General features: G+C 43.3%; 1 protein-coding gene across 6 annotated transcripts in view; it reads left to right on the top strand.

The window, feature by feature from the left end:
* Nucleotides 1-6,665, top strand: part of ARNT2 (aryl hydrocarbon receptor nuclear translocator 2) — a 103,585-nt gene extending 96,920 nt beyond the window's left edge. For all 6 annotated transcript variants that reach the window (XM_035335625.1, XM_035335623.1, XM_035335624.1 and 3 more), the window contains 3 exons: nt 272-437; nt 3,081-3,217; nt 5,650-6,665. In XM_035335625.1, coding sequence (XP_035191516.1) covers nt 272-437; nt 3,081-3,217; nt 5,650-5,748 — 402 coding nt within the window. In that variant the 3' untranslated portion in view covers nt 5,749-6,665. The remainder of the gene's footprint in view (nt 1-271; nt 438-3,080; nt 3,218-5,649) is intronic.
* The last annotated feature ends 8,796 nt before the right edge of the window (nt 6,666-15,461 follow it).

The raw sequence follows: 15,461 nt of genomic DNA, 5'->3' as shown, positions 1-15,461 counted from the left end.
TAGAGGCCAAGGATATCATGTTTTTGCAAGTAGCTCTATTATTGAGTACATGCAAATTAATAAGCAGGAGAGCTATGTTGGTTTATAGCTTGTTGTGTTCCTTATGCAGCAATGCGTTGGCTTTGACAGAAATTAAACTTGGCTGAGATGGGGATAATGTGCCTGTTCGCATCTGCAGAATTTATTAAGTCTTTGCCTTGTTAAAACATGAGTCTGCTGTGCTGCTCCTCAACAATAAAACTCATTCCTTTCTTATTCCCTTATTCCTCAGCAAATTCCGTCGCAGTCTGGGAAGGCTCAGTCATCTCCCTTTGGGATTGGAACAAGTCACACCTACCCAGCTGATCCATCATCGTACAGCCCTCTTTCCAGCCCTGCCACCTCTTCTCCGAGTGGGAATGCCTACTCTAGCTTAGCAAACCGAAGTGCAGGGTTTGGTAAGTTTTAAATGAGGTAGCACAGAAATGCACATAAAAAGGAAACTCTTCAGTACTAACGTAGTTTAAAATCCTTCAACCATTTCTTTTGGTGAGTCGGTTGGGAGGCCCAGGATGTAAAAGGGTTTTGGTTTCTCCTGTTGAGCACGGTGCACTGAGATGACACGGTCCCTCCATGATACCTCTCCTCTACATTTAGTAGACTTCAGAATGTTGTGATGTTTTGTGATGCGAGGGTACTCATTTCCTCTGTAAATTGTGTCATGACAGATTCAAAAATTGCTTACATCACTAGTACATGTCCTCCCAAGTTGTGGCCAGGAGGTTCAGTCTCTTTTCACTTCTACCAAGATTACTTATATGGAATGTTCAAATTTACATTCCTTCAATTTTTCAACTTCCCTGACTGCATATCATCATCATCTCCTTGTCCAGAGATGGCTTGCTGGAGTGTGGCTGGACACAGGATTTTCTGTACCTACACTGCTGCTAACCTGATCAGAGAAGCTGCCATGTTTTGAAATGGTTTTATTTGCCAATTATATCATCATTGAATGGCTTTCAGACTGTAATCTAGTGGGTGACCCCTTTGTGAAGATTTCTGGACCCAGCAGCAGAATAATATTAAAGAGTAAAAAAAAGTATGGATCTATCAGTGAAAAGCACAGATGGAGTCCATGAAAGATGTTGCTGGCTGATAATAATCTGCTGGCTGATAATAATCTGCAAAAAGCATAGGTAGCATCATGCTAATGTGTGTAATTTTCTTTTCTCTCTTGAGAATACCATGGGAGCAGCTCTGCCGCAGATCAGCCTCGCTGAGTGCAGACCTGTGCTGCATTGCTTAGAATAAGTGCAGTGAAATGGAGCTCTTCCCACAGAGCTTATTCATGACTCCATTTTCATTTCCACTAGGCTTTGTACATTTGTTTATGAGACAGCCTTGCATTTCAGGCCTAAGCTACTTGGCAAGAACCCTTTCACCTAATGAGAAACATTACCTGACCTACATCAGTTTGGATGCTATTAATAACACAGCCTTCAGAAAGATGAATGTCTTCAACCTCCGGCTGGCAGTAACCGTTTTGCTGAAAAGAAGCATCATTTGCCTCACTGACTTAATTTCAATGTATTCTTCTGAGAAAACAAGTGTGGCAGCTTTCTTTTAAAGGGTAACTTAGATGAATTTTATTTTGGCCAATAAAGCGACTGTAGGATTTCTGAGTCAGCTGAATTATTTGTTGTAGTAATGTCAGTAAGGGAAGAACTGTAATTATCTACTTAAGATGTGATAGAAATACGTCACTACAGCTTGTTTACTCCCCTGTAAAATGTTCGCTTTATCTGTTTTGCATGGCTTAGCTGGTAGTCAAAAAGACAGGATTAAGCATGCATTCCTTTATTTTCTAAAGCAATGACTATGGGGTAGTGATTGATTTGACATTATAGGATCTGGTTGTCAGAGACGTGACATAACATGGTTTGTAGAAATTTGGTGTGGGGAATTTGGCATCCTTGGCAGAGGGTGCTGATAATCTGGAAGAACCAGATCTACACAGCTTGGTTCTTTGCAGTGTTGGGAAGACAGGCAAAAAATAGTAGGAATAGCTATTAAAAAAAAGGGATAAAGAGGGGGAAAAAATAGAGGAAAAGTATAAGCCTGGCAGCAAACTTTCTAAATAATTCTTAGAAGGAGATGTTGTAAATAAGTAAAAGAAAATTATGCAAAAAAAAAAATCTAAGTTCAGTGCCAGCTTGTAGAACTGCAGGGTAAAATGAGTTCAGCTAAAGTGTGAGCTGTGACTGTGCTCATGAAAAGTGGATGTGTAATAGGTGACTGAATTAATGTGTGTGGCATCATGTTTTTTTCTGGCATACTGTTTAGAAAAAATATCTCCCCAAAGTCATCATTTTAAGTGTATTTACCATAAAACCTAGTTGTTCTCATTACTTGCTGTGAAATTTAAATGGCCTCAGACTTTTAAGAAGCCATCAGCACATGAACAGGATAATGACTTGCTATAGGCTGCCTGTTAAATAAATCATTTTGCATCTGTAATATTGGCAGACGTGACAGTCCAGCACAGCACTCTGCGTTTAGTACAGCAGTGTCTGCATTTAATAGGCAAGTCTGTTGCCTGTTTTTAAATCTTACTGTTTTTACATCTGTTTACAAAATCTGAAAGTGTGCTTCTCAGATAAACAGGTAACTGTGCACCCACTGCTGCAGCAAGGATTAGTCTTTTAAAGAGACAGCATTTGGATGCTACAGTATAGTTTTTAAGTGAAATGGCAAATATTAGTGACTAATAATGGCCTAATAGTGCCTACAAAGCTGTAGAGGGATGCTTGGAAATTGTCTTCCATGCTTGGCTTATGGCGTCACAATGCATTTTGCTGTTAACAATTCATCTGCTATGTCTGTGCAGCTAGGGCAGTGAGCTTTGCTCTCAGGTTGGCAGCCACCCTGCCATCAGCACTGAAACTGCCTTTGGCTTCCACGCAGCAGGGGCAGGGTGGCACTCAGGGTGCTTTTTCAGAGAGGCATTTGCAAACATGGGCATCAGTGGATGAAGCCTCCAAAGCAGGCCAGTGTTCTGAAGGAGCTGCTCTCTGATTTCTGCCTTTTCTCCCCTCCTCCAGCTGAAGGTGGCCAGAGCAGTGGCCAGTTCCAGGGGAGACCATCCGAAGTCTGGTCCCAGTGGCAGAGCCAGCATCACAACCAGCAAAGTGGGGACCAGCATTCGCACCCGCAGCCCAGTCAGACGGAGGTGTTCCAGGTGAGGAGAGCTCAGTGAGCCCAAAGTCCCTCTAACAAGTTCTCATTGCTAGTTTGAATAACCATGGCTCTCAATGAGCTGGGGGGCTAGCAGGGCTTGGAGCAATTACCTCTTGCTGTGTGCTGCTGTGGGTTTGCATTGCTGGTGGCTGGTGTTAGCTACAACTCAGATAGTTCTGTTTTTTGCCAAAGAACAGCATCTTTGGTGATTTAAATGTTGTTTTCCCTTCTTTTTCCTGCCTATATTTAGAGCATAGGTGTTTTGCAGAGAAGCCATAAAATAGTCCCAACTGGAGTGTCAACCTTACCCCTGGTGCTGACCTCTGAAATCCCAGTTGAGTCCAGTTAGACATCAGTCTAATTCTGGATAGTTCCAGCAGGAAAGGAGTCTGATGCTTCATAGAAGAAAGCGTCCAATAAGTTTTTTAGGTTAAATCCATTCAGGTATTGGATGGCTGGCAAATAATCTTCAGCTACCTGATTTTGCAACATCAAGTGTTATTTTTGGACTTCAAAATGGATGGAGTGGTCTTTATAAGTTAGCTTATAAGGTTGCTGTCCTTGTATAACTTGTTTTTAAATTAAATGAAGACAGCTTGCAACAAAACAATGCAGAAAAATACAAAAAAAAAAGACAGCTCAAGCCCCAAGCTAGGTTTAGAAGTGGGGCACCTCATTATCTTATTTGTCTGCAAGACTGGGCTCGTGCTCAGTTGCTCTCAGGAATGCTGCAGAAGAGGAATTAGCTTGAAAATGTTCCTTTGTGAAGCTATGGTTCATTCACACAGGAACAAATAACATCGCTGCATCTAGAATAACTACCTGGTTTTATGCCACATGGCCAAAGCAAGATAGATCTGTTATAGCTCTCTATAAGCAAAGTTTCATCACTTTGCATGTACTTTAACCCAAAAGCATCTCCAGGATAATTCCAGTGGAGCTGATGGCAGCGTAGTTCGATTGCCCACAGAGATGCAGGGCTCCCCACAAGCAGCATCTTGCTTGTGTCTAAGGCAAGTGCTGTGTCCCAGCAAATGTTTTATGAAATTATGGGGAAGGAGTGCCAAGGATTAAATGGGAGAAAGGAAGAATTAGACTCACCTGCAGAGTACTTGGAGGTGAATTTGCATTTGGAGGGATTTAGGATAATTACTGGATGTGATGAGAAAGTTGGATGAGCTTAATTGAAAGGCTTCCAAGAAGCTGCTTGGGCTCTTTGTACCTGAAGCCAGCCGTGAGTTAGCTGGACATGAGGGGAGAGGCAAAACTCGAAAGAGGAGCTACCCTGCCAGTCTTTACCTGAGAAGACCTTTCCTCAGAGGCCCCAGCAACAGAAATGCCTTCAAAGGGATGGAAATTTAAGCAGGCAGGGACAAACAAAACTTCTCTTTGGCTGGGGAGGAATGTGGGGAAAGATAAAGGCTGACCCTGACAGCTGGGAAACTGACAGTACTGTCCACTGCCTCATTCTCTACTGCTGATAGCATCCTACAGAGACCTCAGATGGATTTTAATCTTCCTTTATTTTGGGGCTACTGCTCAGTACTCAGCTGCTCTTGGTAGTTATTCCTCCACAGAGCAGATCTGGTGAGCTTTCTCATATGTTCTTTAGTTTTTGTTTTATTGTAAGGATAATGATCCATCCATGGCAAAACTTGGCTTTGCAGTAAGGGCTTATTAATATAAGGACTGACAGGAAAAGCAAGCGTAAACTCTGGTTTTCTCAGCAAGGGATGTCTTTTCCCTGTGGCTTCAGTCTCTGGCGGAGAGGAAAGGTTGAGTATTTTTGAAGCCTCCTGCAGGGACCTCACTTGGCTCAAGACACGTGGGAGCAATTACCGTGAAATCCCATTTCTTCTGAGAAATTCCTGTCATTTCCTCTGCCACTGCATGTGCAGGAAGGCTGCTTGGGCAGCTTGTCAGCCAGGGTGGATGTCCAGGCTTCAGTGTTCCTCAGAGGACAAAGAACAGTAGTATGTTCACTTACAGAGTGCTACTCCCCAAACCCATGCTGACTTAGCAGAAGCTCCTTTTGGTAGGATGCAGGAGTGTGAGAGATGTTGAATACTTCCCATGTAGTGCTGCCCTCAGTGAAGCCAGAGAGTTTGTTTCTCTCCATGTGTAACTACCCACTGCACTGGGAATTGTCTCAGCCTGGGACTAATATGGGATGGCTCAGCTGTGGTTTACTCAGAGGAGCAATCTGAAACTTCTGCACTGCTGACATCCCACATGCAGCACAGAAAAGCTCCAGCAAAGCCATAAGCGGCACATAAACCTTAGCCCAGTATCCTGCAGAGGCCTGGTTTTATCTTATTTATCTGACCTTTGGCCTTTCCTGGTTTTACACTGAAGAGATGAAGAGGAAATGGTTTGTGTCTGGCTAACATGTGAGAAAGTGACACTTCACTTTGATTTTTCCTTATCATGCAGGACATGCTGCCAATGCCGGGGGATCCGACGCAGGGTACTGGCAATTACAACATTGAAGATTTTGCTGATCTAGGCATGTTTCCACCATTTTCTGAATAGCTTGTGAAGCAGAAATGGAAGCTCTTCTCCAAGGCCCCTTCAGTGTATTTTTGGCTCTGCTTTTTCTGTGTTGCATTTCTGTAGAAGCTACTAAACCAGAAGACGCATTTCTCATATTTCAGATAGTGGTGTAGGGCTTGCTCTTACCTCCTTGGGGTGCGTCAGTGCCAACAGAGGAGCTCCAGCTCGTTAGTGTTCATTGACAGCTCCATTTTTTTTTTAATGTCATCTACCTCAGAGATCAAAAACTTTGCTTGATTGAAAAAAATAATCTCTGAGTCTTAAATATTTGAATGTGAATTATACCTAATATTTCCTTTTGAATGGTAATTTTTAAATAGATAATGAAGTAACAAAGACTAACAGAGAAAAGGTAAGGTAATGTCTTGTTACAGTGCCTACCGCTCAATTTCGATGCCTTGCTTTAAGCTTAAGTTTCTGGAAGCAGACACAATATTCTGTTTTCTTTGATTCTTGTAGTTCTTAGGTCACTTTAAATGTGAGATTAAGCAACATAATGTAGGCCTCTCTCACCAGAAGATTCAGCTCCGCCTTTTCTAACTTAAACTTGAATGTGTGTACATTTTGGTACTTTATGTATATCTTGTGCTGTATGAAGTGATTTCCTGTACTGGTTTCTTTTGCCTTTAAATAGGGTCCGTTCTGGAGCATACTGAGAAGGCTAACAATATGTGGAGGATTTAGGTATTGGAGGAGTCTCCATCACTTCACATAGTGTTCTTATTTTTAATTCAGGTGGTTCTCTATTCAGAACAAGCATTTACTTACATAAGCTATTAGTCTGGTTTTGCACTGAATTGAGGCCTATAACTCTATACGTTTCTCACTGGCTGCTTTAATTTCTATTGTTCTTGTTCTCCCAAAAATATTGCCTCATAAAAATGACTATAAACACACCAAGATCGTAATTTCTATATTAGCTGCATTTCTTTTCTGTGAAGTACTTTTTATACTGTGAAACCTCACATTTTAACAGTGCAAGGTGGTGGCCTATTACAATGGAATCATTCAAGCTCATTTGCTGCAAGCAGTGAGATGGTTTTGTAGTGTGTAATTTTTTTAGAGTGAGTTGGTAACAGATACCAGTTGGACTCCTGTCCACTGCGTACACAGTGATAACTTGAATTTTTGCTTGGATTCCCAAGCAGTCTCTTCTGTTAAACCCTGTTAACCCTATTCTGTTAAATGTGGGATTTTCACCTTACCAAGTGTTTTGAGGGCTCTGACTATTCTGAATGCTATGTGCTTTTCCACAGAGGTAAGTGAATCACCTTCCTCCTGAACTACTCATTTACCACATACACTCATCAGAAATGTGGTAGAAAGTTCTTTATTTGGTATCTCATATGCATGATGAGTTACAAGAGGTTGGGTTGAAAGGTCAACATTTGTATCCATTTCTTTGGGATAGGAGGAGAAGAAATGGCTCACAGGAGAAGGAGCCCAGAGTTCCTGTGTGCAGGGTTTCTGTGACCTTTGAGGTTGGAATGTGGTAGTCAGCCTTTACAGAGGGATGGGGTCAGCTTCTTAAAGCCTTTGCATATTCAGGAGCCATTACAGACCTCAAAATAGCAACCCCAGGGCATAGCCCCCCTTCTAGAAGATCTCAACATCCACAACAATTCTTAGACTTCACAGCGCCCTTCCGCTGGGAAGGGCCATGCACGCTGCTGCCCGCCATTTTGCCAGGCAGAGCAGCCAGGCCTCGTCCTGCGGCCTGCCCTGGTGCTGAAAGGCACTGCAGGCTGCCGGGACACAGCCAACGTGACACAGGGACACTGCTTTAACGCTTAACCACAGGGTGCTTTTCCACCTGGATTTGCTTCCCCAGCCCTCGGGTAGAACAGCATGTAGTTTTCAGTGTGCAGGAAGAGCCTTTCCTACTGTTTCTCTTGGTAAACCTGGGACCAATCTCTTACCCTACGTGCAAGTGGGGCTAGGGACTCTTTTTTTAGGAATTTTTTAAATATATCTAGATGCAGTACTGCAGAGGCCTCAGGTCTCCTGGCCTGTACTTGGCTGACCAAAACCATGCTGAAAACAAATTAAAAAAAAAAAAAAAAAAAGTCCTATCTCTTCTCTCCCAGAGATAGGGAAAATACCTTCCTAGGTAAGCAAGCCATGTGCTTATGCACTATTCATTTAAATACATGGATGTTTATTCTCTTGGAGCCTTCTCCCCTTCCGCCCATGCTGCTCGGACAAATGACTGCTCACCGAATTAGATAAAAAAGCTCTGCTGTCCTCAGAATGAAACTCAACAATTTCTGTCAAAGGTGCATAGATGGCTGTGCAGGCTGGAGGGAGATACAGTCAGCATCTGCTTGATTTTATAATTGGGAGCATTCTGTAGGATCTAATCACAAGGGAGAGAGCAGTAGATGAGTAGCTTTTATCTCTGTGCAGAAGACACTTGACACGATAAATTTCAGTTCTAGAACTTTTTAAAAAACATTTGTCTGTAAAGTGAAAATGAATCAAAAAATGCTGTTCCTCTGTTTCATTTAACGTGACAGACTGCTCTATTTATAATTTATTTTCGTTCCTGAATTCAATTTAAAAATAAGATCTATCTAATTTTCTTCTTCCTAATATCAGCAATGATAACTTCCTCAGTGTATCATGTTTTTATACTACTGTTGAAGGCTTCTTGTGTACCGAATTTGACTGTGCAGTTAAAAGTGCACTGTTAGCAGAATTTCAAGCACGTCTCCCCCTTCTTGTTTTGTTTTGTTCTTCTACATACAGTATTATTTTATTTTCTTTTAAGCCAGTATGCCAGAGGCATCAGGGCTGCTTCTCATCTTGTAGAGCACCCCTGCCTTTGTGGTTGGGAAAAAGGGTTGCTACTCTGTTAAAGGGCAGCCCGGAGAACACCAGGTTTGGGTTTTCCTTGCAAGCCTTTTTCACCCTTATTCCTGGTGTGCCATCCAGATCCAGAGCTTTCTTCTCATTTCCATCCTTCCTTACCTCCCAGCCCGGTCCCGGCCATCACATCCTTGCAGCACCTTGCCATGCACAGGTGGGGAGGTGTGGGGCAGCCCTTCCCTTGCCAGAGAGGAGGGAGCGCTTAACAAGCTTTAAGAGTTTGGCAGCTTCGTGCTTCTGGCCAAGTGAACAAGCAAGCTCAGCACCTGCTGCTGCTGGGCATCCCGCGCTGCCGTGGCTGCGTGCCGCCGTCGTGTCAGTGGCTAGCTCCTCTGCAACAGCCTGGTCCCGGTTCTTGTGGCACAACGCGCAGTGTCGCCTAAGCTGTGCTGTATCTTTCTGTCACGTGTTTGGTTGCTAAAGCAACTTACTTATACTATAGCTGAAGTTATAGAGTGCATTTGGAATGCTGACGTCTTTATTACGTGCCATTGGTGTAACTTTGCAGGCGCTTTGGCTGCCAGTTTCCAGAATTTCACAGGTGGTGGATTTCTTGTTTCTTTCGTGGTTTTTTTTTTTTTTTTTTTTAAGCTGGAAATAAAGCTGTGATTTCTGATCGAACTGTGTTGCAAACACAGTGTTTCTTGAAACTGAATCTTTTGATTTTTAAACTGCAAATAATAATGGTCTGGGTGAGTTATTTCCATGAGTGGGCATGTAGACTGAGACTTTAGATACTAAAATATTTACACTTGTTTATTCAAACAAGCAATCCTGTTTAACAAGAGGGACTCCATCGCATTACTTGTTACAAGTGCTACTGGCAGTACCGACGTTTATGCTTTAACCGGATAGTTTCATTTGTAGCTTTGTTGCTTTTTTTTTTTTTTTTTGAAGTACAGTATGAAACTGTAAATACTTCTTGCAGTACTGCCTTTTTAACTCTTAATTACTTTTGGCACAGTGTTAAATAGTGTTGGATTTACCCAATTGCTATGACATATATTTTTATACATAGGTGTACTCTTTTTTCGAGAATAATACAGCCATTTTGTCATTAATGCCTTATCAGTGTCATACTGCTGTTGCTCTTTGTTTGCAAGGTATCGAGTGGACTAATTTCTAGTTCGGATATTTTCACTTTTCCTGGCAGTGCTCAAGTTTGGATTCAGGTGATTTTTTGCCAGAGTCACATTTTTCACAGTTGTTGGCTGTGAGAAGAGGAGAATGTGGGCTTTGTTTTGTTTCTATTAATGGAGCAAAGAAAAAGTGATGGCATCTAATTGTCTGTAGAAGGTCAGTCTTTTCCTACTCTAAACCAGAGTGTATTTCATGGAACTGATGACTGGGCACTGATTACTTTGCGTAGATTAATGGTCTTTAAAAAAAAATAAATCTCAAAAATGGGCTTCTGTCATGGTTAGGCACTTGGTTACTTATCTGTTTAAACTCTTCATATTGATGTGAAATTGTGCTGTGGATAAAGTGTATTTTGTACTTCTGAATGTTCTATATTTATGACTAACAAGTACAGAATCAGTTGTGTGTATGTATAACTAATAACTGCCTTTTTAAATTTCATTAAAATAAAAATGTCATGAGCTGTTGTTACTTCCTGTCTTTTTGTAATTAAGAAAGGCTGTTGGGAATCGTCAAGTAGGAATTAACCCTGAATGATAAGATTCGTGGCAAAAATCAGAAGATCAGGCATTGATCTTTTCTTTGAAATCTGCTTCTGTGCTGTGTGGTTGTGCATGGGAAGGTCCCCTCTCCTTGTACAAAGGGTGTCCAGAGGGAGAGGAATGTTAGTTTGAGATCTCAGGTTTTGAAAGAAGTTCCAGAAAAGCATTAATCAACAGCCCTGTTCTGCTGGTCGTGCTGAGGTGTGTGATTTGGTATCTGTATTGTACAGTGCTTCATTAGAACACAATTGATTTAGAATTGATTCATAGTCTGTGGCAATTTTTATTCAGTCTCTGGGATGGCAGCACAGTGGTTTCTTTGTCCACCTTTCGGTCTCATTATTCAAAGCTGAAAAATACTTGTACCCTTCCCACAAACATTCTGGTGACCTTTCCAGACTTTCTTATGTAAAGTGCATTTGCTTTTCACAGTGCTTCTTCATTGTGCTTATACTGTATTTCTTTGTCTACTTGGTATTTTGTGAGCGGGATTTACCTTGCCAATAAATCCAAAAAGCTGATGCCTTGGCCACCGCAGGGAGCTGAAGATGCTGAGCTCCAGGGCATGCATTCCTGTTTCGGGGTAAGTGGTGTTTTCACAGCCCATGCGCCTTCTTAAGGGCTCTGCCTGTGGAGAAGAGGCACGATCCCTGCTGGGGACCCAGAAAGGACACCCACAATCAAAGCAGGGCACTGGGGTGTCCTTAATCAGATGGTGGTGATGAGGACAGGTTGAAAATGTGCCATTCACACTGTTTTGCTGTGAAAACTGGGTCTTCAGCAAAGTGACGTTCTTTTTTTCAGTAGTGTCTTTGCTAAAGGTATGCCCAAAACTATAAACCCCCAGAAATGGTTCATTCTTTCATCATGGCAGCTGTTTGTTGCTTTTTTGTTGTGTTTTAGTAGGCTTTTATTTGCTTCTGGAAGGACATTATCCAAGTAGAAAGGAGCACACAGAACGGGTGGTGCGGCACTACCAAGCAGGGTATGGTGTGGCTGGGCTCTTCCAGGATCCCTCCTGGCACTCCTTGCGGATTGATGGTCATTAACCTGTACTTTCACATGCTGAATCAAGGGTACTGCTGGGCACCGTGATGACAACTGGCTGTGGAATTTCTGGGGCTATTAATGTTGGTGTGGAATTTGGGTTTGGAGATGGAGATGTGGAGGGGAGACAAATGTTCAGTGACAGTTGATGTAGCATGGCATGGTGGTGAGACACCATGGGAGAAATCAGGAGAGAAACATGAAAAGAAATGAAGTTGAGTATATCCCAACACTTACCACCTTTGGCTCTATAAACTGGCGTTAATGACTCATAAAAATGGCTTAAGTCTTTATTACGATGATAGAAATATATTTTTCTTAATTTTTCCATGGGAGCTAATTCTTAGCCACGTTTCCATCAATATACCATCATAGTTCAGGAAGTATTACTCATTTAATTTTCCCAGTTTCTCTCCAAGTTGGATATAACGAGGACAGATACAGATGAATTCTTTCATCCTTTTTCACCAAGCTTCTGCATGTTCCTGGTTGGAAATACTTGGCAGCATCTTTCTTCAATTTTCTTGTTCTGTCCCACATAAAATGAAACAGAATCACTTGAAATGTATTACTGGATTTGGGATCAGATCCAGAGGTTGCGAGGGCATCTTTTCATTAGCTCTGGAAAAAAATTATCTTCTAATTATAGACTGGCACTAAATAGTAATGTACAAAATGTGTCATTTGGGACCCAGCTGAAAAAAAGTCAAGTGAAGGGTCACACATAGAAGATGCACATGCAGCAGTGCAATTACCATGGCTCTCGCGGACAAAATTTAACAGCTGTACACACATTACTGTAATTACAAATCTGCAGGCACAACTCAGAGGGACAGAAGAAAGCCCCAGCTGCAGCTTGGAAGTCTGCCTCAGCTCATGTGTCCTCTTCAAGATGGTTACATTTTCCAGCGCTTTGGTGCACCTCTGCCTCTTACAAATAGCAGGTTCTTAGCGAAGAAAGTGAGGTTTTAAATACTTGAAATGATTTTAAAAGCAGCCTTGAAGCACTGTAAGGCTGGTTGGTGCACCCAAAGTATGTTTGGGGTGGCTCCCAGGGCCTTCACGCCCAGCTGCCCATCCCTCCTCGCAGTGACCGATGGCAGCCCCAGCGGTTCTGTGTGTGGCCTGGACAGGAGGCGGCTTCGCTCTGCAAAACAAAATCATGGTAGAGTTGTTTTCCTCTCAGCACTGGAGTTACTGGCTAGGCAGTCAGACGCGTTGTCATTGAGGAGCGAGTGTTTGGAAGGCCTACGTTACTGATTTTTTGGAGTTTGGAGACCTCCACTTTGCTAAATAAACTCAGAGGAGAAAACAGCCTCATACACGTACACACAACCCACACTGTCTTCAGTGCACAGACCTGGGGGCGAGGACCGGATCATAAAACTTTCCACTTAGTGGAGGAATCCATACTGTGGGATTTCTCTCAGTTGCCGCCTCCTCTTGCCCCTGGTTTCCCTCGCTGCATGGAATTGCAATTTGTCCAGGCCCAAGTGTGTGTGAAGGCGTCGGGCGAGGGACACCAGAACATGACTCACAAAGGAGATGCAAGCGCTGTGGGATTCCTCCGTGTAAAGCACGTTCTCTCAACCAAGTATAATGACTTTGTTTCTGGTTTACATCTGAGCAGAAGACATCAGGAGGCAACACTACAGCACGAGCAACTGAAGACTAAATTATTTTTTTAAAGGGACTGCTGGTGTGTTGCGTCCTCTCTCCTTTACCTGCTGCCTTCTCCAGCCACCAAGAGAGCTCAGTGTGAACACTGAGGGCTGCTTGCGGTAACCTGGGCCAGGCTGTGGGTACGAGGGAACGATGCAGGCAGTCTGCTCGCCCCACCATACTCCGTGTGCGAAGCGTGGGCGCCCACGGAGCATCCCTTCTTCATGAAGGTAGCTAGAAGAAACAGCTCCTGACCATGTTGCAATGTCCCTTTGCTGGATTTGCAGCCCTCCCTGTGCCCCCGCTGCTCTGCGGTGTGTGACCACCCAAGCCCCTGCTTGATGGAGGAACAAATTCTGCTATGCTTAAAAAATATTTTTTTGGACATTGGTTTTACATAGCATCAGCTAATCAAAGTTTCCTCCTTTAATACCAAGCACATGCCTCATCGTGGTTGTCTCCTGTAGGCAGGCAAAGCTCTTCTCCGATGACTTGTTCAGTGATGTAGGAAAGGGTCTTTGTCATTTTACCCATGAAACTTAGACACCGAACATCTGCATCTGTTGTGGTGTGGCATGGAAAAGTATCAAACCCTTTAACTGAAAAATGTCTTGAGTTTATTCCATGCAACCCTAAAACTAGAAGGTGCTACAGCTTTCTGAACAATTCGTAGAACTGATGCTTTGTGAACTTCTAATCCTTATGTTTTCCATTGTCTTTTTTTTTTTTTTTTTAATGCATTTGGTGTGGTTGGAAAGAAAAAAGTCACGCTTTGAAATTCATGAAATTCCTAGGAAACAGTTATTGAGAAACTATAAAGCGTTCAAAACAACGCAGTTCCTTTAAGTCATACTGATGACCATTGCACAGAGGTGCTTAATCTAAAGGGGTCCTGAATTGGAGTTTATTTGGATTCTTAACATATTTTTTGTGACCTCCATGATTTAAGGTCAGAGACCTCAGCAGGGAGTCAATAGAAGTTGTCACTTTAATCATTTCAGTTCTAAAGATTCATCAAAGTTATGCGAATTGACCTAAATTTCCAGATCCTGCTGAGGGAGTGGGGTTCTGCACTAACCTACCGAGGCTGACCTGGATACATCATCTGGTACTGAAATGCCGAAGCAACCCCACTGAAGCAAGTGTCGATTAAATAAATAGGGCTACTAGAAGACAAAAGCCCTAACGCAGTAGATGGTAATATTCGATACTTATAGATCACTGTAGATATGCGTGACACTTCATCACAGACCGCACACCCACTCAGCTCACCAACAGTTTTCCTCTGACATTTTTTTACCCCCCCCCCCCCCCCCCGGTGTCCCCCCCCTGGTTCTTCCCATCTACAACTGTGTCACTAAAGGGTGGGTGAGCGCATTTTTGTACCCACGTTAATGAGGTGTCAAGACAATTTTACAAGGCTCTTCTAAAATCAAGCAAGGCTTCAGTATTGAAGAGAGAACTTTATTAGCAGAGGTGGCAATATCGGATAACAGATTCCTGTTTTTCTGTTGTTTTCATGCTTTTTCCCATCAGGAGCATGTTTCACAGCCATTTAAAACAATGGAGCTGATGAGCTTCCAGCAATAAGCCCATTAATAGCTTCTGTTTCCAGGAGGTTCTAAAACTGGGCTAAAGATACCCTGAAGGCTCAAATTTCTTTGCTGTTAAAGTTTGCTATCCAGAAGAGAACAATCTTTTTTTATTTTTTTATTTTTTAAAAAAGTTTCAGTTTCTTCTTACGCAGAGAGCATGCACTAGGTGCCGTTTGTTGGATTTTTAAAATCTTTCCCCACTGCCTATGCGAATGAGCGATGCACCAGCACTTCTCTCAGCTGCATCCAGAAACGCTGCTGAGATGGTGGCTGTCTTCCTGTCCTCGTCACTGCTCTCAGAGCCTGGTGGTAGTGGAGGAGAAGGTCTGACCCCTGTCCTGCGAGTTGCAGCCACAGCCTGCAGGTTGGGAGGCTCAGTTTGGACCTTTGGGGAAACTTTGTCACTCGGAGAGCTTGTGTGGTGTGGGAACAGGCTGCTGAAGGGTCCTGCTGGGCCGGGTCGTGAGGTGGGGACAGCCCTGCTTCCCCAGGAGGGGACGAGGTGGCCTCCATGGGCCTGGTACCTCTGTTATGCCTGGGATCTGGGGGGGCAGCTCCCACCCTCAACACAGCCACGGAGAGAAGGCATCAAGACCTTTACATGGTCACCAACCTGAGCCAGCTGAAAAGTCCATCTGGCCTCCTCGGCAAGGTGGAGCAGCCGCAGGGCTGAACAGAAGCAGTCACAAGACTTTCTCTGGCCGCAGCCGCCTCCAGCTCTGTGTCCATCACGCCTTGACGCATCCTTTCCCATATCCTGAAAAAGCTCTGAGAAAATGCTTTGTAACGCAGATCAGGATTTTGTGCCACCTAGCTGTTCCCACACCCATCCTCCTCT

Source organism: Oxyura jamaicensis, chromosome 10, assembly GCF_011077185.1.
Source record: "Oxyura jamaicensis isolate SHBP4307 breed ruddy duck chromosome 10, BPBGC_Ojam_1.0, whole genome shotgun sequence".
Taxonomy (NCBI): domain Eukaryota; kingdom Metazoa; phylum Chordata; class Aves; order Anseriformes; family Anatidae; genus Oxyura; species Oxyura jamaicensis.
This window is presented reverse-complemented; position numbering and strand designations above follow the sequence as displayed.